The 22412-nt window shown below is 61.3% G+C and overlaps 4 protein-coding genes across 4 annotated transcripts; all 4 read left to right on the top strand.

Moving 5' to 3' along the window:
• Nucleotides 1-3785: 3785 nt before the first annotated feature.
• On the top strand, nucleotides 3786-5483 carry LSCM1_06241 (uncharacterized protein; the record flags this gene model as incomplete). Its single annotated transcript, XM_067323672.1, has 1 exon — nucleotides 3786-5483. One exon carries the CDS (start codon nucleotides 3786-3788, stop codon nucleotides 5481-5483), a length of 1698 nt encoding a protein of 565 aa, XP_067179301.1.
• A 2292-nt stretch (nucleotides 5484-7775) lies between these two features.
• Nucleotides 7776-10454, top strand: LSCM1_06242 (uncharacterized protein; the record flags this gene model as incomplete). Its single annotated transcript, XM_067323673.1, has 1 exon — nucleotides 7776-10454. The coding sequence occupies one exon, from the start codon at nucleotides 7776-7778 to the stop codon at nucleotides 10452-10454; it is 2679 nt and encodes an 892-aa protein (XP_067179302.1).
• A 3719-nt stretch (nucleotides 10455-14173) lies between these two features.
• On the top strand, nucleotides 14174-15379 carry LSCM1_06243 (uncharacterized protein; the record flags this gene model as incomplete). Its single annotated transcript, XM_067323674.1, has 1 exon — nucleotides 14174-15379. One exon carries the CDS (start codon nucleotides 14174-14176, stop codon nucleotides 15377-15379), a length of 1206 nt encoding a protein of 401 aa, XP_067179303.1.
• Nucleotides 15380-17507: 2128 nt separating this feature from the next.
• On the top strand, nucleotides 17508-21662 carry LSCM1_06244 (uncharacterized protein; the record flags this gene model as incomplete). Its single annotated transcript, XM_067323675.1, has 1 exon — nucleotides 17508-21662. One exon carries the CDS (start codon nucleotides 17508-17510, stop codon nucleotides 21660-21662), a length of 4155 nt encoding a protein of 1384 aa, XP_067179304.1.
• Nucleotides 21663-22412: the final 750 nt, after the last annotated feature.

A 22412-nucleotide genomic window follows, 5' to 3' on the forward strand; every position in this document is an offset into this window, starting at 1 on the left:
AGAGCGCCTTGGGGTAGAGGAGGTGTCGCCGCGGTCGGAGGAGTGGCTGCCACGTGCGGTGCTATCACCCGCGCGCTATTCGAGTGATTCACGCCTCTCATCCATCCTGTGCTCCTTGCGCGAAGCGGGGGAGCAACAGCCTGTGGCACCGGCGCTGCATGGCTCTAACGGTGTGCGTGGGGAGGAGTCGACACGCGCACACTTGGCACCAGCCATAGTGCGCGAACCATCTAGTGCATTAGGCGATATGGCCACCAGAGATGACTCTGTCACTGTCCTGTCTCACCACCCCGTCTGCAATGGCCTCGTGACTATGAGCGACATATCCCTCGGCGCCCTTTCCGCTTGCGCTGAGGTGCAGGTACTTCCTCCACTTCAGCCAGTCGCGGGGTCACTGCGTGTGAAGGGGTCGCCAGCGGAGGAGGAGGAGGCCAGTAGAGCGATACCTGCTGGCGCGCGCTTGACCGCAGCGCAGTGCCCATTCACTGATAGCACCGCAGCTGGTAGAGCGTCGCAGCAACATCAGCATCCATGCTCCTCTTCGCTATCTCACGAGAGCGCAACACAGCCGCGACATAGCGAGCCAGCAGGCTCGGTGCTTTCACGAGCGGGTGCCGCTTCCACCACACAGAGCGCTCCTCAGTTGGCCACTTCACTAGAGAGCCGACTCACCGACGCGCAGAGCCGCCTCGAAGATGCGCTTCAAGAGGCGCTGAGGTCGTACAACGCCGAAGTGAAGGCCATTGGCGCCGCAGCAGCTCTGGACCTCGGTAGCACGGTGGTGGAGAGCAAGTGCGTGCCCTTATGCGTTGTTGTGCAGCCCATGCCTCCCACAGTACGAGCAGCGATCGCGCACGACCCCGTAAGTGACGCAGGGAAACTGAGCACGCATGCGTGGCTTGTAAACTGGGCGCGCGGGGAGGCAAGCAGTATCCATGACATGGAGCTCTGCAGGCACTCTCCCCCCTCACCCATTGCATCTTGGTCTGTGGGAGCGAATGCGATTAGGTGTGCTGCATGCTCGACTTCTGCAGCTGCACCAGGGCGTGTGGGCGCTGGCAGGGCAGCCCTGCCGCACATGATTAGCTCTGATACATCAGCGCATATGACGGGGCGCTCCACAGCTGCGCCGAGCGTTCTGCGGTCCCGTTTCCCCTCGCCGCCAGCTGCCACGATAGAGGACGAGGGGCGCGCCGGTACAGGGGCTCTTGGTGCTCCGACAGCTGCTGAGACGGTGGGGCCCCGCTCGAGCAAGACGGACGAGAGCGACGAGGATGGTGACGTCAGCTGCGAAAGCGTCGGCCGCCTGACGGCCGGCACGCAGCGCCTCTCCACGCACCTTGACATGAGAGGAGCACGAAGGGGACAGGAGGGTCTTGCTACTGCTGCCATGGTCGAGGTTGCAGCCAAGGCGCATGGCGACAGCACCGCTGCTTCGTTCTGGTCGGCTGAAGACTCCGCGTCTCCAATGCAGCAACGCCCATTCGCAGACGCCGCCCTTGCGGACTTCAAAGAAAGAGAGAGTGCGGCGACCAGCGACACGTGGTGGGAGGCGTACGGCATTGACGCGCTGGAATGCACTCAGAACAGCACCGACAACGGTGACAGTGGAAGGGCCGTCTCGCCCAGCATCAACGCAGTGCACCCGCACTCTATTTCCGCTGGTGGCGGGGGCTTGTCCGCAGCTCGAGTGTGCTCCTCGGCGCCCGCAGCTGTGGAGGTGATAGAGCTAACCTCCGGCAGTGATAAAGGGGATACCGACTCCCAGGGCGACGACGAGCGCGATACGCCCAGCCGTTCTCCACGCCCCTGTTCCTGTCTCCGCGAAGATTCGACCACCGCTCTCGCGTTGCCACCCGTGTCGCCCCCGCGCGGTCCGTTCACCGGGGCTGTCAAGGCTCCTTTGCTCACCACGTCTGCGGTGCCGCTGTGCTCATCAATGCCTACAGTTCTGGACAAGCGCCTGCGCGCCAGTGTGTGGCCGCGCATGACGAACGCCGAACTTCGCCAGCTCTGTGGAGAACTCAGTTTGCGGGTTTCGTCACCAACAAAAAAGGGCGCCAGAGGACCTTTTCCACTATCCGCAGCTCACCCTCCAACCTACCTCGCCCGCCGTGGCCGGTCTGCCCCACCATCACCATCGGCAGCCTCCCCGGCATCCGTGTCGACGCTGGATGTGTCGCGTGAGTGTTCACCGGAGCGCAATCAGTTTGGACTCCCGATGCCGACGACGGCAGCCTACGCCCCCCGCAGGGAGCTCTTTTGCAGCTCAGCGGAAGCCGTCGATGGGGCGGTACAGCCGCCGGCGCCGTTGTCACCCCTTCGCGCGCCGGCGCTCACTGAGAATGGCTCTGATGGCAGGGCTGCTGCTGTGGTGAACGAGTGCGCGGACACCTCTCAGCGGCGCGAGCGGCGCGCTGCCGTGCTGGAGCGTGAGGCGTTGCTCGAGGCGCTGCGTCTCCTTGCCATACGACTCCGCTTTCGCCACACTGTTGCGCCATTCTTCTTGCACCGCGTGGCGCGGCTTAGCGGGTTGCCCTACAAGCGCATACGCGCCGCCGACCTCTTGGACGAAGGCACGGTGCTTACCCACGATGATCTTTTGCAGGCGCGACTGCGCTACAAGGCGGAGGAGCAGGCGGAGGTGGACCGTTGCATCGTAGCCGCACTCATGGCGGATGCGGTCGAGACAGTGGAGCAGGACGCAGAGCGTGCCGCTCATCGGTGGGCGACGCGGCCCATGTTCGTAACGGGGAGCGGAAGTGAAACCGCCGTAAACGTGGCAACTTCCCCCGGCCCACCGGTGGCCCTCCTAGGTGAGGGCGTGCGTTGCTGCTACGACCAGATTCTTCTGCGAGAGCCTGTCAACGTCGAGGCTGCCGTAGCTGTTGTCCAGAGGTCTTTCTCGCACATCGCACATACCCGTGTGCAGCAGCTGCTGGCGGCGAATGAGGTGATCGCGGAGACAATCGTCACGACCCCGGCTCGCTCGCCTTCGCCGTTGCCTTCCCCGCCCCTACCCCACTTGGCTACAGTAGTGCAACTTGATTCAGGGCAGGGGATCGCAACGCCTCGACCCTCAGGTGAGGTGACAGGCGGCGTGACGCCCTTGATGCACCAGACGAGCGGCAGCGGCTCCGTCCACGCCACGGATACGCTGGCGCCTCTCTCGCAGAGGGAGCGGCAACGCGCGAATACACAGCGCTACTTTGCACAGCGAGGTTACATTACTCGCCGTCCACGTGGAGGCTGGGGGGGAGGTAGCCGCCGCTGAACAGCATGACAAGAGAAAATGGTACGATCCGTGTGCTTGCGCGTGTGTTTGTGTGTATATGTTTGAGGGGTATGAGTCTGCTGCTCATTGCTGCGTCGGCGCTGGCGAGTCTGTAACGATTCCACGGCGCTCCCGATGGTGCCGTCGATGCCAGTTCTTTTTTCCTTTGCCTTTTTCTGAACTTGCCGTCCCCCTCCCTCCCTCTGAAGACTCAGGAGCTACCGGAGAGTCCGCGCCAACGATGACCGCCAACGCGTGCGCGGGGCGCGTGGCATTCAAGTTGGAGGGAGCCGAGGCCTACGTCCATCTCATTGCGGAGGCGTTCATCTTCAGCCTCCATGCCCTCTCTTGGGCTCTGTTGGTGCGCAGGCGTGCTGCGATGCCACGTCGTCCCCCATTTCCTGACTGATCTCATCTTCGCACGCGCCTTTCCTCTCTCTCAGCTCGTGCACCACCCACACGTACAATTTCCACCCCCTACCACGGCCACCAAGCTGCATAGGCAGAGCTTATGAGCACCCTCTTCACCCCCAACGCGTGGGAGAGCCATCCACCGTTCCAACCGAACGGCGTGGCCCACATCGGGAGTGAGGCGGCGATGGACGTAAGTGAGCTCGCCAGCCTTGCAGAGCCGAGTGGCCGTGGCAAAGACGAGGGCGCCGGCCACCGTGGCAAGTCATGCAGTGACTCCCGCAGCGCCTCGCCGGCGGCCACCCACCCCGTCGCCGAGGCGGATTCTGTGCAGGCGGACGGTGCCCCCAACGTCAAGTACGGTCTCGTGGTGACTGAAAGCAACAAGGGTGGCGCCGTCTTTGTCGCACAACAGCACTTCACCTACCCTGGCCTATACGAGGACGTGCGGTACCCGGTGCGGACCCTTTTCGCGTCGCCGCAGCCACCCTCCGATATGCCGCCGCGAGTGAAGCGGCGACCTCGTCCCAGTCCGGTGTACGAAAATGACATTGCCGCGGCGGGCGAGCGGGAGCATCGTGCCCAGCGAGAGGTGAGTCGGATGTGGCGAGGGGTATTGTGCCGCCGCCGGCTTCAGCAGGCTCGCGTAATGGATGAGGTGCTGAACAACCGTGCCCGGCACATTCAGTGCTGGTGGCGCAGTCTGAAAGCGCGATGCCGACGACGGCAGCTGCACGCTCTTCGGAAAGAGTGGGCGAAGGAGCGGATGGCGCGCTACATCTCTGCGCGAGTTGAGAACACCAAGAACATGATCTATTGGCAGCATTGCCGCTATGAAGGCGCCGCAGTACGCATCCAGCGGTCGGTGCGGCGGTACTTTCGAGAGAAACAGCGCCGCCAGTGCGAACTGGAGGGCCTGCCCGAGTCGGAGTGGCCACCTGCGCTGGAGCCACTTCCCTGCAAGCATCGCCCGTATTTTCCATGGCGCCGTCCGTGTTGCACCGCAGTGGCCCATACGCATGTAATGGCTGTGGACCATGCGGCGGTGACGGACGGACAACCGCCGTCGAACCGCACCCTATTGCAGTTCCGGGAAGGGAAGGCCGAGGTGCCAACCCCTACGCAAGACGAGGTGGAGGCGATTAACGTAAAGACGCGGGAGCGGAACGCGCAGCGGGCGTTGGCGCTGTCGACGCCAGAGAGTCTTTCCCGTGCCGAGTGGAAGACGGAGAACATTCGCCACGAGGATCTTGACTTCAATGCAGGTGTGGTGCAGCGGCTGTACCGTAGCAAGCAGGCCCCGATCAAGGCCCGCACAAAACAGCTGACGAAGGTGTACCTCGAGAAGACTGCGCGCATCATCGCGCGGACGTTCCGTATGTATGTGTTGATCAAGCGCATGCGCAGTCGCCGATTCAGAACGGAAGGCCAAGTGCGAGCACGTTTGGCACGGCGCGATGCTGAAAAAGTCGAGGCCCTAAAGGTTGCAGCTGTTTGGCAGCGCGAATTGATGGATGCGAGCGCGATGTGCATCCAGCGGTGCTGGCACTGGTACCGCTTCGAGCGCAGTGGCGTGGCGCCGCCCTCTTACGCAGCCAAGCAAGTTGTGCCGACACCACCGGGATATGGCCTGATTGATGAGCACATAAAGCGGGAGCGGGCGAGGCGGTGGGAAGCCATGAATTTGATGGAGAGGCACGAAATCGAGAAGCAGAAGCACGTGTACCTCCGCTACGTGCCAGCGGCGACGATCACCTACAAGTGCACCGGCCGCTTTGCTGCAGCGCCGCCGGCCTAGGTATGGCGTGGTGGGCACATACGAGAAGAAAGGAGGAGTGGGGTGGACGCACGCGCTAGCACCACTGTGTTCTCGATGGCAGTATATGTACACGTGAGTGGTCACTCGGTCTCCCTCTGCGCATCGTTCCTCTGTGCGTATGAGCGCCCTCCTTTGGGTTGGTTGGACTCCCTCCACCCCCGCCCCTCGCTCTCGTCCTCCCGCCCTCTGCCTTGTCATCACAAGCGCGGCTTCCATTCGTTCGTCCGCGGCCACCGTCGCGGCCCGGGCAGGATGCGTATCCGCCCCCGTCCCCCGCCCCTCCTTGCATTCACCCCGCCCTCTGCTCACATGCCCACTGCCCTCAGCCCCTCCCCTCTCCGTCGGAAGAGCCGATGTACAGCACACTCCGCCTCCAATCTGTTCATCATTTCTCTTTTTGTCGTTTGTCCTTTTCTATGTTGGCCCCCTCTTCCCCCAGCACTGTGGCATCGCCACCTTTTCATGTCTTCTTCGTTTCAGATCTGCCTGGAACTCCGGCTATGTACGCATGTATAAGTGATGTGCGCCTGCGCGCAGCAGGCGGTGTACACGTGTGTGTGTGTGTGCATGCGTGCTTATGGCAAAGCACGCCACTCCCTCTGCCTTCGCCCTCACTCTCTGTATAGTTATGTCAGTCATATTCGGTCTTCTCTTTCGCTCTCATAGGCACACCCACGGGCGCATTGGGTGAAAGCTGCGCACACACTCGGTTTCATGCACCCGTCTCCCTAAGCCGTGCCTCCCCGTGCCTCCACCACGCAAGGCCCGCGTCCATCGCGTTCCACGCACCTCTCTTAGCTCTCTCTTTCTCTGTGCCACAGGATGCTGCGATCGATTGCAACGGCATCAGTGGAAGGTCCTGCTGCCTTATTGTGCCCACTGTTAGGGGCCGCTAGAGAGCAGTGGGCAGCAGCTAAAGCTCCTTTCTTTATCGGGGCGTTGGCAACGGCCTTCCTCCTGCACGTTGGCATTTGGCCAGTGAGGTGACTTTGGCAATCTCACCGCACGCCGGACTAACGATGACGCTTCGTGTGGCGCTTTCCCCATGTGGGCCCATGGCTGAGGCGCTCATGCGCCTGCTCATGTTTTCCATCCTGTGCGCTGAGTAGCGATCGCCTTGCCTCTCTTTCCCCCTCACCCTCGTCGTGGGCCTCTTCTCTGCACTCCTCCCCCGTCCCCAAACTTCCACACGCGCGCACGAACGCGCGTTCACGTCTCCTTTTTTCCCTTCTCTCTCCATCGCCGCATCCGCTCTCTCTCTCTCTCTCCCTCTCTGCACATGCAGACACGAACACAACGGTGCGTAGGCGACTCTCGTCAAAAAGCACATACACCCGCAAAGCTGCACAGCGCCCGCGTGCGGCCAGACCCCCGTCTGGCTGGCTGCCTGCCTCGCCCCCCCTCCCTCACCTTCACCTTTCAGCGTGCAGCACATTTGCTTTGAAGAAAGGGCCAAGCAAAAATAGAGACGCACAGTTATATATTTTTTTTGCACGACCAATTGTCGCACTCGTGTCGCGCGCTCACACCCTCACATTGCCACCATTTCAGGCGCATCTCGCCTTGCTTGTGTGTCCTGTTGTCGACTTGCGAACGCGCCTTGATCGCTCTCTCTCGGCCTGACTGTCTGTCTGTCTTCTCTTTCTGGTTGGGTATTGCTGAGCGCTGCGCTCCTCACCTCCCGCTTCCCCCTCTCTGTCGCGCCATTCACTCTATGGTCTTAGTTCTGTTAAGCGGCCTTCCGTGTCACTCGCGGCTTTTTTTTTGAATCGTTATTTGCCTGTGCTGTATTGGCGCCAGTGGCGTTCGATACCCGTGCTTGCGGGCTGACAGTTTTTTTGGTTCCCGGCATCAGCCGCGCGTAGGTGCGCCGGTGCGCTGCACGCGCATCGGGTACTCTTCACCCCCTCCCTGTCCCTCTCCCAGTGTGCCGCCATCCATCACTACCGCACCACATTGCTTGGCTCACGATCCTCTCAAGTCCTCACTCACTCCCAAAGGCGCGCAGGCACGCGGACGAGGAGCGGGCTAGTGGTGAGCAGAGACGAAGGCGGCATTGACTTCTACAGAGGCGCACTCGCGTTACCGACGTGCCTCAGGGAGAATAGCGAGGGTCCAAGAGAACGTGGCAGCGGCCAACAAAGCAAGTCGTCCTCCTTTTTTTGCCTCGCCACTCTCGTACGCTCACACAGGTGCCAGCCCGTGCAGCACTATACCCACTCGCCAAGCTAGGAGCAGCGACAGGGCTGATCGATTCTGTGAGCGAAACAGATGGATCTGATGCCTGCGCCGCACACCACGCAGCCGTCCTCAACGGCGCGGGTACTCGGCGGTGCCGGTCGTAGCGCCTACCCTGCCTACCTTGGAGCTTCACGCGGCGTTTCCACACCACCGCCACAGCGGCCGCGTCTTTTCACGTGCGCGAGCGTCGCACGCAGGTCGCCTCCGCCGCCAGCTCGGTTGGAGCCCATTCCGTCATCGACACTATGCTCGCCGGTGCAGCAACAACACACGTTGAAGAATACCCTCGACAGTTCAGCGGCCAACGGCTTCAATGACGCGAAGGGCGACGTGCCCGGCGCGGGGGCGGCTGCATGTGGTGAACCGGGTAGTGCACGTCCGCCGCTAGATGTGTCGCTCCTTGCCTATGAGGGCTTGCTGCCGCGCGTAGGTCGTGGAATCTTTACGGCGTGCGAGGCCAACCTCGAATCGGCACTGCTGCCCGCTCACGCGCATCCGCCGCTCCCTCAGAAAGTGGGACTCGCTGGCCCGCCGCATGCGCTTGCAGCAAACAGCTATAGCGAAGCCATAGCGGCGGATGGAAGCGGTAGCTCCGCTGCTGGCGTCATCGAGTCGCCGAGCACGTTGCGGAGCGCCGCTGGCGTGCCGTGCATACAGGCCGTTGGGAGTGGCAAACGTCACCGCATGATCAGCTCCACCGATACGCAGCACAGCTCAGCGAGCAGTGAACTGGCGCCCCCGCGTACCCGTGGAGCTTTTAGCTATGGTAGCGTCACCGTAGAATCGGCTGCTCTGCACGACGCTGCCGTCGATGCACCCGTGACGCACCCTTTGCTAGCCTCTGTGACACATCAGGTGGCCGAGGACCACAAGTTGGAGGCGAATGACGCGCTGCAGCGCTGCTTAACGCGCGGTAGCCACAGCACTGTCGGTTGCAGTGCGTCTTTCATCCACACAGGCGACGCTGGCGCATCTATAAAGCTGGACGCGGCCACGCCACTGGCGGGCCAGCACGCGTTGAGCGACGAAGTGGCGGATGCGCAATGCCTCATCTTTGAGGAAAGTGTCGACACGGCCACGGTTCTCACACCAGCCGAGCTGCAGCCGATGAGGTCAGAAGCGGCACTGGGCCATGTGTATCAGCGCGCCGCGGACGACTCACCGACGCCGTATCAAAGGCGGGTCGTCACGGCTGACGTGCTGCGTGACTGGACAGGTTGGGAGGATCTCCAGCTGGTGCTTACCGCGGAGCTCCGCGTGGATGCAGACACGATGATCGGCGTCGACCAGATCGGCACACATCTGCCCTCCGTGGTGTCGCTGAAGCTCCACAACTCGCGCATTCCCCGTGTGCGCCAGCTCGGTACTGGCTACCACGCGCTTAAGTACCTGTGGTTAAACAGATGCCACCTCTCGGACCTGCATGGCATCGCGGCGTGCTGTCCGTCACTGGTGGATTTATATCTCCCCTTCAACCACGTGCGTGATGTCGCCCCGGTCATGGCGCTCGCCGCGACGTTAGAGGTGCTAGACCTTGAGGGCAATCTGCTCGAGGACGCCGCGGAGCTGGGTGATGTCCTCTCCTCTCTGCATGGGGTGCGTGCCCTGTCTCTCCTCGGGAACCCGCTGACGTGCCACCATCAAGCACGCGTGCGGCAGGCATATCGAGATTTGCTCGCCGAGGAGGGGCTCAGGGCGAGCGCGAGCACAGGGGCTTCGGACACTGTGCCCTCCTCAGTACCGCCGCAGATGGAGCACATGCCCTTCTCACCGGTCTTGGCGGCGTGGGTGCGCCTCCTTATGCCGCAGCTGCAGACGCTCAATGATGTACCTGTGGATGTCGCTGTATCGAGTTCCTGCACCGCGTCTCCTCTGCACGGGCCCTTGACAGGGGAGGTGAGCCGACCGCTGGCAGCGCCGACTCCGGCTCACGTGGATCCGCTGGATGATGCCTTGGCTGAGGAGCTCCGACTGGTAGAGGCGTGTGTGCGGGGCACCGATGTCTTCGACCCCCTTCTCGCTGCAGTGGAAGCGGCAAACCAGCACATCTACACTCGCCCCTCCACCTCGCGCAGTGGTGCGCAGCGGCGTCTCGTCCCGACGACAGCCATGGGGGTCGCTCGTCCTTTCACCTCGCTGTGGGCCAAGGCACCCGTCCGACTCGGTTCTTCTGCGACGTCGACGTCCGACGCATCAACGCTCACGACGGGGGCTGTGCTAGCTGGTAACGCGACAGCGGGCCTGCGACGCCGACTAGCGTCGCCATCGACACCACCCTTTGACGCGGCGCAGAAAGGCTTGTCCGGAACCGCTGCTGTCGCCGCTGTCGGCCCCACCGAAGGCGCTGATACGAGTGCACCACTCAGTGGTATCTGTGGCAGTGACTCACAAGACGGCGCCGCGTTCCCCGCCGACCTGGGCGAGGATCCTCGAATTGCCGCGCTGCTGGCCAACGACAGCGAAGAGGAAGAATGGGAGCACTTCAAGGCGTCGCTTCTTCGGTGCCAATCGACAGAGTCTGCTTCCGTGCCGAGACTGGGCGCCTCCACCAACACTATGGCGGCGGCCTCCTCCGATCATGCACTCCCGCACACGGAGAACGGCGAATTCCCCTCCGCGGCGAATGCGCTGCAGGCTGACGGCTTCGATAAGGTGCTGCGCGCGGAGCTGACGCGTCTGCGGATGCGGATAGCGAAGGAGAGCCGATAATATACGTTCACTAAGAGCACATTTTTGCCTTTTCTTTTCCCCTTTTCCCAGTTTCTGCGTGCGTGCCTGGAAGGAAAGAGGGAGGGAGTGAGGGGGTGATGTATATACTGGTAAGCGGAAGAGATGGCCCACCGCCCGCGCAACACCTTCCTCACCTTTCGTTCTCGCTCTCTTTCTCTCTGTACTTCTTTTTCTTTTTGTTGTTGCCGCTCTTAGCGTTGCGTGCTGTGGTGCGGACGCGTTTTTCGTTTTCTTTTCTGTAACGCTTGAGCGTCTCTCTCCCCCCCCCCCACACACACACACAAACATTTTGCGTTGCACAACATCGAATGACTGGAGTCGTCTTGATTTTTGTTGTTTTTTGGCCGATTCACAGGATGCGGACCATGTAGATAGAGAGAGAGCTCATCATAAGGCCCCCCTCCCCCTCTCCTCCCTTTCGTATTGTGTGTACAGATGTATCCCGTCCCCTCTGCTTTAACGAACAGGCGCGGAAGCGACAAATCCGCTCCCATTTCTTTTTCTCTGAAATGGCACTTTCTCTGTCTCGTCGTCTCCCTCCCCCGTCTCTCTCCCTTCTCCCCCCTTCCCTCTCTTTGTGATCATTTCCGTTGCCTTTTAGAGACTTCGTTGCTGCTGCTGCTGGTGCGTGCGTGTGTGTGTGTGTGTGTTTGCATGAGGCGATCCCCCTTCTGTTTTTCGCTCTTTTCTTTTTGTCGCGCCTCGCCCACTTCAACTGTCTCCAGCCTCCCTCCGTTTTCATCAAGCGCCGCCCTGCGCGTGGTGACTGTGGGCCAGTTTGCCATGTGCCGTTTCAAAGGAAGAGGGGAGGGAGCTGCCAAACAACGCTGCTCTTTGCCTTATTGTGACCCTTCCCATACCTCCTCCACCCCCCCACACACACACACTCGTGCTCTCCTTCAGACTCTTTTAAATGTCGTCGGCACACACAAGCGTGGGGGGAGGGCATTAGAATGGCGCTTGTGCGACGCCCATCCCCTCTCCCCCTTTCCACGAAGACGTAGGGAGCTCCTTTCGCGCTCAAGCGCCTCTCTCTCTCACCCGTGCCACGGAAGCTAAGTAGCGCTGTCGATGGCGCCGTCAGTCACCCTCCGCGGATATGCCGCGGAGCTGCCAGTGAGAGAGAACAGTGCGCTGGGATCGGCCTCCTCCCCCCTCCCTCCTTCACCAAGCCTGCATACAAGCCCCCTGTGTAGGTTGGTGCTTTGAACAGCAGCGCACATGCGATGTTTCCCCCCCCCCTCTGCTTTACGGCTGCCACGCACGCCCAGCGAGAGGCTCCCTTCCACTGAAATCTTTTTTGCTCGCGATTGGCACACACGTACCGACACACAGACGTATACATATATACATATACATGCTTATGTTTCGTCTGATTGCGCCCCCCCTCTCCTCCCTTCCCTCTCTTCTCTTCTTTTTGTTGTTTTGTGTCTGTGTGAGATGCTCACTTCCGCTGCTGCGACCGCTGCGAGGGACACTGCTGTAGCTCTCCTCTTTCTTCCTCCGTGTTAGAAGCGCTTGCGGGCGATTTGTTGCTCGAGCCCTGGCGCTCCAAGTTGTTTTTTTTTCATGTGGCGGGAGGAGGGAAGGGGTTGGCTGTGGGCACAAAAGCGTACATCTACGTTCCGGAAGGGGAGCAGAACCAGATGGTGACGCGCCATATCACCGCTACCGCAGACTGGGTAAAGCTCCATGACAGGGCGCCCGCTCCGAGTTGCGGCCGGCGCTTCCTCGCCCTCTCTTACCTTTTCCTCTCTTGTCTCTCGGACGCATTTTTTCGTCTCCCGTTTGGTGGACGATGCGTGTATTTGTACGAATAGGGGAATACGAAGAAAAAAAACAGCACAAGGGGGAGGCTGTGGCTGTGGGGTAGGGGGGGGCTAGAGAGAGAGGGAGAGGGACTCGAAGGTGTGTATGTGTGTGTGTGGCGACCTCTGACTCGATCTCTCTGAGTTTTCCCCATTTCTGTCAGTCCCCTGCTGTGAGCGTCTTCCATTGGCGTATCTGAAAGCTCTTCTGTGCGTGTGTGCCTCCATGCCGATTCCGCTGTGCTCTTTTCGCGCGGCTCATTACCCATTTTTGTTTTATTTTTTTTCTCCGTCATTGTGCTCCACGGCGCTCTCAAAGCCTCATGTGTACTGTGTGTGCTCGCTTTCCGTGACGCCCATTGGTGCGTCCGACTAGCGCCATATTTCCATCGCGAGCGCGCAAGTGTGTTGGCGTGCCTGTGTCCTCTGGCCCTGTTGGCCGTGGTGACTTCGCCATCTTGCCGCCGCCTCCACCTCCGGCTTGACCGACACAACGGCAGCCCCAAGGAGGCTGCTGGGGGTTCCAAGAGCGTCATCTGAAATACAACGATAGGGGGAGGGAGAACAGATTCGGTGGGGAGAGATGTGCTGAGCGCCAAAGCGGCAACGATGCGCGCGGAGAATGAGAGCGAAAGTCTGTGTGCGCGTGCACAAATTGCGCATCGCGCTCTTTTTGCTTTCCAGCTGAATTTTTCTTCTCACCCTCGCCGTTGATGACGGAAGCGCACAGCACTGTGTTGCGATGCCAGCCCATTGCAACCCGCCCCCTATCCCTCCTCCTCTCCATGCGAATGCTGCCTCACCTCCTGTAGTGGTACAGGGTCATGCGCCCCCGACCCAGGGGCGGCCTGTGACAGCTGATGCGCTTGCGCCATGCATGTGATGGACGACGTGTCGGCATCACTCGTCCGGCCCTCACGCTGCCCGCTGGTGTGGCGAGGACCGGCGCCCCGCGCGTGTGCGCTGCGGCGGCGCAGAGTGAGAGTGGCGGGAGCGGACCACTGGAGAGACTGCCGTTATTATTATTATTATTTTCCTATTCGTTTTTCTCGCTGTTCCGCTCCTCCTCTTTTTCTTCGGGAGGGAGGCCAATGCGACTCGTCGAAGGGCCGCCATCTCAGTCGCTTATTTTTTTTTATCCCTACGCGCCTTCCGCCTGCTCCTCCGCGCCTCTTCTTTTTGTATGCCCGCATTGGTTGGCGTCAGGGCACCCTCACACCCGTAAGGAAACGAATGGCAACCAAGGCCTCAGAAGCCACGACAGAGTGCGCAGGCAGTTTTGGACCTCTCCCCTCATCCCAAGAGAAAAGAACAAGAGGCGGATACCCGCGAAGGCGGTTGGAGAGGAGGGCGCTCGACGAAGACAAGGCAGCGCAAGGGGAGAAAGGAAAGGCGAGTTGCCTCTCTCTGGTGTCTCCAATACCAACCCGCGGCGGCTTTCTTACGCGTCGCCTCGCACACGTGGCACGTGACGCGTTGAGCGCACTAGTCCTACCTCAGAAGATTCCGTATGTGCCTTTTTATTGTTGAGGAGACCGCGCTGCATGGCACGAGAGCAATCTTCTAGACCTCTGGCGGGTTGATACGGTCGCTGCGCGTCTCTCTCGTTCACCATGGAAGTGCTTGCATGTTCTCTTCGAACTTCTCTGTCTCCCTCTCCCCCTTCCCTCTGCCCTTCAGCACGCACCACATCCCCACCACCCCCTCCTCTTCCACGTACCGGTCTTTGAAGGAGCGCGGCAGAGCCCCCACGCCATCCAGCCGTGACGAAACGGAGCAGAATATAAAAAAATCAGAGACCCATCCGAAGGGAAACGGGGGCCCGTCAACACCGCTGGCATCGCTTCCACGGCGCTTTCATTTTCTTCTTTCGAGCTCCATTCTTGTATAATGCCGTGTGAGGGCTGCGGCGTCGGTGCGGCTGGCCTGCAGTGCCCGACCTGCAAGAAGCTGGGCTTGCCGCCGAGCTTTTTCTGCACGCAGGACTGCTTCAAGGCGCACTGGGCAGCGCACAAGCTGAAGCACACCGAAACGAAGAACTTGCCCGCCACCATCCCCACCATGACGGAGGTGGATGAGCGGCTCTTCAACTTTACAGGGCCGCTTCGCCCAGGAAGGATCACGCCGCGCCGTGCGGTGCCGAAGGAAATTGCGCGGCCCGACTACGCCGACCGCAACGACGGCGTGGCGGAGTCGGAAGAGAGAGAGCGCGGCAACAATCACGTGACCGTTTACAGCTTGAAAAATCTGCACGAGGACTACAACAACGCCCAGCTGCGAAAAAACAGTGACATCCTCAAGATCAAACGCGTGAACGCTCTCTCGCGTGAGGTGCTCGACATCGCTTGCGCGGCGGTGCAACCGGGTGTCACGACGGACGAAATCGACCGCATCGTTCACGAGGCGACGATCGAGCGGGGCATGTACCCATCGCCCCTGAACTACTACAACTTCCCCAAGTCCGTGTGCACTAGCGTCAATGAGATCATCTGCCACGGCATCCCGGACAACCGGCCACTCGAGGAGGGCGACATCGTAAACTTGGACGTCTCCTGTTACCTCGAGGGCTTCCATGGCGACTTGAACGAAACTATCTTCGTCGGAAAACCGGACGAGGAGAGCGTGAAGATTGTGCACACGGCGTACGCCTGCTTGATGGCCGGCATCAGCGTCGTGAAGCCAGATGAGCTGTACCGCTACATCGGCAACGCCATCGAGGCACGAGCAGAGAAGTCGAACTGCAGTGTTGTGCGCAGCTACACTGGGCACGGCATTGGCAAGCTGTTTCACACCATGCCTAACGTGTGCCACTACAAGGACAACAAGAGCCCCGGCCTCATCAAGGTCGGCCACGTCTTCACGATCGAGCCCATGATCAACCTCGGCACGTGGCAGGATGTGACATGGCCGGACAAGTGGACAAGTGCAACAAAGGATGGCAAGCGGACTGCGCAGTTTGAGCACACGATGGTGTGCACGCCGGAGGGGGCTGAGCTGCTGACGGACTGGAAGGACGGCATTCCCTTTTATCAGAAGCAGCTGAAGGCGTGGGGTATTCCTATGCCCGCCGAGGATCCCAGCGAAGTAAAAATTTGAGGCATACCAGAGACGCTTGTGCGCCCCGACACGACTGCCACAGCGCCGACCACAAAGGCGGGATGGGGCGCCGCATTCTATTTCTCGGCGATGAAAGGCGCACATTAACCACCTTCGTGTGTCGTTCCTGCTGTGGACACAACGGCAACCTGCGCTGCGAACATTTACTGCAGGAAAGCTCTCCATTACCCGCGCTCATTTTCCACTTTTCACACGCCTCCGCCGGCACCTCACGGCGTCGCATCCTGCGGGCGGGGAGGGGTGCGGGTCTCACGGCCCTCGTGCCGGGAAGATGCCGGGCTGTCGTTCAGACCTCGAAATCGGGTACGTTGGCGGACTCCTTGGCGTCGGCGCACAGCTCATTGCTGGCGCGGTGCCGGGGAGTTGCACGGCCGAGGTGATGCGGAGCGGTGCCCTCCCCCTCGACGCTGACCTGCGCTCTCTGCAGTGGCGGGGCGATCGGCTGAACGACGCCAGAGGGCACCGCCTGGCCCGACTCCGTGGCAAATCCCTCACAGACAGCTGTGCGCGGCACGTGAGGCGTTTCGCCCCAACCCGACTGCAGGGCGCTTGGGCTTCCCCTCGTGGGCGAAGGGGGGCCGTTCAGCACTGCGGTGCCGCACAAGAGGCACGAAGAGCACCATCGTGGCGACCCCGTGCTCCTACGGTAGGGCATGCGCCCGGGTCCCCCTCCCCCCTCCAGTGCACGCCCGACAGACGCCACCGCCTCCGCCCTCGAGCCCGGAGCCTGTGTGTGGCCCACTCGGATCGCGGCGTGCAGCCCACCGGTGCCTGTCTGGCGCCGATCGCACAAAACGTGTCCAAGGAAACACTCGAAGAGGGGCAAGGCCAGTCAGTGAGGCGCGTGGCTCCCTTCGACGGCAGGATGGGCTCCTTCCCAGAGAGCCCGTAGGCAGCCGTAGTGCGAGCAGAGGGAGGTGAGCTGAGGCTTGTGTGTACGTGTGTGCGTGCGTGTGTGCTCGGTGAGCGTTGGAATGTTTCCTTTTGTGCGAGGGTGTCTTGCGTCCAGTGCGTCGAACGGGTAAGCCGAAAAAGAAGCGGCGCGGCCTACTGGGCACGCCGAGTGTGTATAAGGGGCGGACGGCCCCCAAAGCAGGGGTAAACGAGATGCAAAGGCGGCGCCTCCCTTTCCTGTTCCGTGGCGCTCGTGGTGCACCGCCTTTCCCCTTTGGCGTGCACACGCACACACCAACGGCCATCCGTTTGGTGTGCCGCTTATGCTCTGAAAGGGGTGAATCGCAGAGCGAATGATGAGGCGTGCAGGCAAGGAATGTTCGAATGACTTGACCGCGACTCTGCCCCACCCCCTCCTTCCCTCCCTCCCTCCGACACACGCACACCAGCAAGTGCTTGGGGTCTGTCTGTTCCTGAAGGTAAAGATTCACCAGGACAAGCCGCTGCCATCGACATCAAGTCGCTTCCCTCCATCTCATCGCTGCCTTGGCGATTGCTCGATGCGGATACGTTTGACCGCGACGCTCCCTTCTGTAGCTATCCGTCGCTGTTCCTTCACGAGAACGCCCCTCCTCTTCCTCACCTAATCCCGCCCCAAGACCGCATCGCATCGCATCACCCCGCCCCTATCACCATCAGAAGAGTACATGGACGCACTGCGTGCCTTTCAATGCCTGTTGCTCGTTTGTTACACACAAGCACACACACACTCTCTTGAATAATCCTGCGACCTTTGTGCTACAGCGGAATCGGTACGGCTGTGCATGTGTGTGGTGTGTGCATCTTTTTTAGCTTCGTGGGCTGACAGTAACATTGACTTGCGGGAGAGGTGCTGAGTGCGCGGTCGCGTAAGTCATTGCTTGTGGAGAAAGAAAGAGCGGAGCGTAGGAGAGGAAAAAGAGTGGCGTCTGCATCTGTGATCTCTTCACGATCACTCCACACACTCAGCGCAGAGGTACTCTGCCCGCCTCAGTGGCTGCCGCGGCCTTCATCGAGTGCAGAGGTTGTGTAACGGTGACGGAACATTCCGTTTTATTTGTGCGTGCGTGTGTGTGCGTGTGTGCTCCGTCGCCTTTGCGCGTTCGGTGTCTCGCGCGCGCGCTTTCGTACATCATTGCCAATCGATACCCACCCACATACGCACGCACACCAAATGCAGCGGGAGGTGATCAAGTGGGTGCAGTCACTCGATCTCACTGCGCCGATACAGAACCCAAAGCGTGACCTGGCCACTGGCCACCTTGCGGCGGAGATTGTGGCGCACTACAGTGGCAACAAGTACCTAGATCTCGACAGACTTCCCACTGGCGCAGCTGCCGCCACGAAGCGTGATGTCTGGTCACAGGTGTACCATGCATTGCAGCAACTTCGCTGCACCACTGTAACACAACCACTAATTGATGCAGTGCTGCGACGGGAGCCGAACGCGGCTCTCGCTGTGCTCGAGTACCTGTACGAGCACTTCACAGGGCATACACTATCAATGCGCGGCTTAGATGCGGTAGGGACAAGCGAGGATACGTATGTGCAGTCTCGAAACGCCACCTCCACCGCGTTGCTGCTTGAAGCGACTTGCGATGGGCCAAAGAAAAACTCCAGCAGCAGTGTCAAGGAGGAAATCTCCAGCGCAGAAGCGGCGCACTTTCACTCTTTTAGGAATACGTTACCGCTCGCCGGCACCATCTGCAGTGGTAATGCCGCGGCGGAGGCGGTGTACACAGCAGAGGACGCCGCGACAGACGAGTCTGACGCCTTCGGACCCGCTTTCGGAACCAACTCGGCACGTGCCCTGCAGCAACGACTGGCCCTTATCGACAACAGCGAGCTTGCCGGCGGGGCGAATGCGTTGCAGGCGTACCCGCGCTACGCCCGGCCCACCGCCAGTACTCTTATCCATGCCGCCAGCGGCACCCGCAAGGATGTTGTGCTGGACCGGCCCAAGTACGCGGCAGACGAAATCCTCCAGCGGCGGCAGAATGAGCGCATCACTCAGCAGCACGCCGTCGTGCAGCGGCTACAAGATGAGGCCTACGCTGCAACGATAAAAAGCCCCTCCCGCACTCCCGCGGCGGCATCTGCATGGGCGGCCAACACCGCCACGTCGCAGCCGTCGCTGCTGCCCCATGAGGCGACGTTGCACTCAAGCAAAGACCCTTCGACGACGGCTTCTCTCACAACGCTGTACCGCGGTCGCTTCTTTCGGCAGCCCAATACAACAACTGCGACAGGAGTGTTCAAGGCCTCCAGCGGTTCCCGAAAGGGGGGAAAGGGCAAGCGGGAGGAAGTAGGTGCCGGGGCCCAGCGCAGCGCCGCCGTGGCATCCGCCGAGGATCACACCACCATCTTCGATGAGACACTGGACCGTAGTGCCGCTGCTTCTGGTGACATGCACTCGCCTCCCGCGCGCGTTGGCAGTGGCGTCGGCGAACGATGTCGCGTCGTGCCCAAGCTGCGTGTCAATGTTCATTCCGCCTCCCTCCAAGCCATTCTGGCCCGGCGCAGCAGTCGTGCACAGCTCCAAGAGCGCGCCGCGGCCTTGTCACGCGAGCATTTTGCAAAGCACAACTATTCCCTGCGCCCTGCCCTCAGCGACATCCTCGCCGACGTCTTGGTGGCGCACCAGCAGCTGCAGCACCTCTTTGATAGCTGCGTGGAGGATGGCTCCGGCGAGGTGCTAGACAACATCCTGGGGCACCTACTAGCCCACCGCGACGAGTTCCCTCCGGCATGCATGCAGGCCTCCTGGCAAGCGCTCGTGCAACACGTTGACGGTATGGTGGCATCACTGCAGAGGAGCCCAGACGACTACAGCTACCTCGTGGAGTCCTTGTGGTTCGCATTCAGTCGTGACGCGTCCCAGGTTCCGCTGCTTCACATATCACAAGCTGTTCCCGTCTCTGGGGACGTTAATGATGCTGGGCAGGGAGATACGCCTGCCGCAGCAATGGATGTGTCGCTTTCGCAGTCGCTCGCCGCACCAACGCGCCGCAGCACTGCCCTTTCGAAGGGCACCGTCGCTGGAGCGGGGTGCGCTGCCGCCGCGGCTGCGCCGACCCCTTCACGCCGCTCTCAGCTCCCTGAAGCAGGGCTGGCTGCTGAGGGCGAGACCGTCGGCCCACGCCAAAGACGAAGCCTCAGTGAGGCACTCCTCACAGCGGCGCACCGTAGGGCTTCTGTCGCGCCTGGGGCCGTCAACGGCCTAAGCGCAGTCCCCTTTTCTCGCAAGCGCGCCATCATCGACACCCGCGACGGACTGTCAATTGCCTGCGCCTTCGGCCTTCTCTACCGCCTCGCGCGCCAACTTGACGTGCAGACAGCTGCGTATGTGCTAGAGCGCTACGTGCTACGAAGCGCCAAGCCGTTTCTTCTTCGTCACGGCACCGTGGCCGTTCGTGAGGCTGTCGCTCGGGTCGTGAGTGCTTCCTTCGTACCAGTACCGCCAAAGCACACCGCCGCCGCCGTGGACGCCGGGTGCGACCGCGAGGCTGCGGATGCGGAAGCCGAGGAGGCCTTCACCCAGTTTCTAACGGGCACGTTGGCACGCACGGTGTTGGGGTCCTCGCCCTTTCCGTGCGACAGTGACTGCGGCGCAGCGTTCACGTTGCCCGATGACAGCCGCCAGCACAGCGCGGCGAATGGTGACACAAATGGCACGCCCCCGCTGCCGCTGCGCCTGCAGCGCACGTACTGGCTTATCTTTTTCCACGCGGTTGCCGACTACCCCTGCGCCTCGAGGCATGAAAAGAAAACGTCCTCCTGCGCTGACGGACCGCTCGCAACCTGCGTCTGGAAGGGGGCCATGACGTGCTTCTCGTGCACCGATGTGGATCTCCTCACCATCGGCGTGGGCCTCACGATGGAGTACAGCGAGCGGTGGCTACCTCGTGATGCGGCGCTCACGGGCCCGAGTGTAGACGACGCTGTCCAACGCGCGTACGACCTACTGTCCCACTCGTTGCCCTCCTTCAACGGCTCCGCAGACGAGCTCACGACGCCGTGGTGGAGCACATTGCCAGCGAACTCGTGGGAGTGTCGGCTCGCGGTTCTGCAACTATGCAGCGCTCTCCTTGTCCACCCCTTCTTCGCTGTGGCCGAGTCCTCGAAGGCGAGCGCCGAAAGTAGCAGTGGCGATGGCAGAGTGTGCTCTCACCTTTGGCGCGCCACCGTTGACGCCGCCGCTGCGGACTGCCTTCAGACATTCGCCGAGGCTCCGTTATGGCAGCTCCAGTTGGCACTGGGTGTGATGGGCAAGTCGGTCGACAAAGCCTCTGCGCCCGCCCTGACCGACTCATGGCTCCAACTGCTCCTCAGCATTCCAGCCGCCTCGCTCCTGGCGCAGCTAATGCCTTACGATGAAGCACCGGTGCGCCTGCGCCTCCTGCGCCCACTAAAGTCAGCTGCGGGAATCAAACGGGCGGTGGAGAGCGACTGGCCAAAGGGTGTGCAGCGGAGCCTTCAGCAGCAGGCACTGATGCTCTCCTCTCAGTGCGAGCAGGCCACTCGCTTGCATAGAGCCGCCTCAGCCTTCGCCGGGGGGTCGGAGTCGTGGATGCTGATGTCGGAGACGGGCTCTGGGGAGTGCTCGAGCGGCCCAGGCACCGGCGCCGCCGCTTCGGCGAGCGCTGAAGCGGCGCTGCGCCTCGTGTGGGGCCGCGTTCTTTCTGTCTACGCGGTTGTGCCTCTCAACCAAACGTGGAATATTCAGGGTGTCGTAGATGCCGTGCTGCCACCGCTGACTGGCAGCGCTGAGGCGTCGTCGCCTCCAGCGGCCCCAACCACGGCGCCAGCGGTTCGACTGCTCGTCATGGCAGCCGCGCTGCTCAGTCCGCCCACGCCCGCGGCAATGACAGTGACCGCTGCACCGTCGACGATCACACCGTATTCACCGCCGGCCATGTCTCCCGCCGACGCTGAGCCGGTGAGCGTTGACGATCCAGGGGGCGCGTTTTGGCTCGTGGCGCTCCGTCGTGCATGGCCACTGTTCCAGGCCTGCGGCGTGTCGCAGGACCCCATGAAGCAGCGAGCGCAAGAGGCCAATATTGTGAAGAAGCCACCGCACGATGTGGATGGCGTGGATGGGGAGGCCTCTTCATCGTGGCACGAGGCGGTGGTTGGCCGTGCCTGTCCCGGTGTGAATCAGGAGGACTTCAGCACTATCGTGCTCTCTCTCTTCCTCCGCTTCGCAGACGACGTCTCCGTGACCTCGGCGATGTTGGCAGCGGCCGGAGACGGGGCTAGACTTTGCGAAAGCGCTATCACCTGGGCGGAGGCGATGTGCTGCGGCACGCCCACCACTCAAGCGCAGTAGCAGCCGCCGCAATCGGCAGAGAAGCGCACGAGCACGAAGGTCACAATGTACATTCGGAATGTCCAAGTGGCGCACGCGCACGGGGTTGCCAATCCCACCCACCCACTCGCTCTCTATATATATGCATCTGCATGGGCGCACACACTTTATCGGAGGTGAGGTTTCACCATGACGCGCCGATAAGCCAGCCTCCTGTTTTGGTTTTCTTTGTAGTGGCGGCTCTCGACAGCGTTCTCTCTGTGGCATGCGTGTGGAGAGGGCGTCGAAGAGCGCTAGCCGCCGCCGTTAGCCACATGATGTACAACTCGCAGGACACAAAGTACACGTTTGGTCAGCTACCCCGCTCGCCGTATGCGTCGCCGTTACCATCCACCTCGCCGGTCTCCGAAGGAAGTACAGAGCATGTGCTGGCGAAGATTCCCACCACTGCCTCGGTAAGTCGGGGCGGGGGGCGGGGGAGAAGAAACAACATCAGCATTTGGCACCTGATGGCGCAAGCGACAACACAGCTGACCCGATGTCGTCTGCGCGCCCGCGCCTCTTCCCAGCAACGCTCTCCGGCCTTCATGAGCTATTTTGCTCCTGGCCTATCCTCCCACTTTGCGATTGTTGTCACCCCTCCCCTCTCTCTCCTTCATGTACCCGCACGCACGGCTCCTCTTCTCTTGCCGCGATTCGACCCCCCCCCCTTTTTTTTACAAATTCCTATCGGCCACGCACGCACATGCGTCGATCCACTCACGAGGCAAA

The sequence above is a fragment of the Leishmania martiniquensis genome, chromosome 19 (genome assembly GCF_017916325.1).
Source record: "Leishmania martiniquensis isolate LSCM1 chromosome 19, whole genome shotgun sequence".
Lineage (NCBI taxonomy): Eukaryota > Euglenozoa > Kinetoplastea > Trypanosomatida > Trypanosomatidae > Leishmania > Leishmania martiniquensis.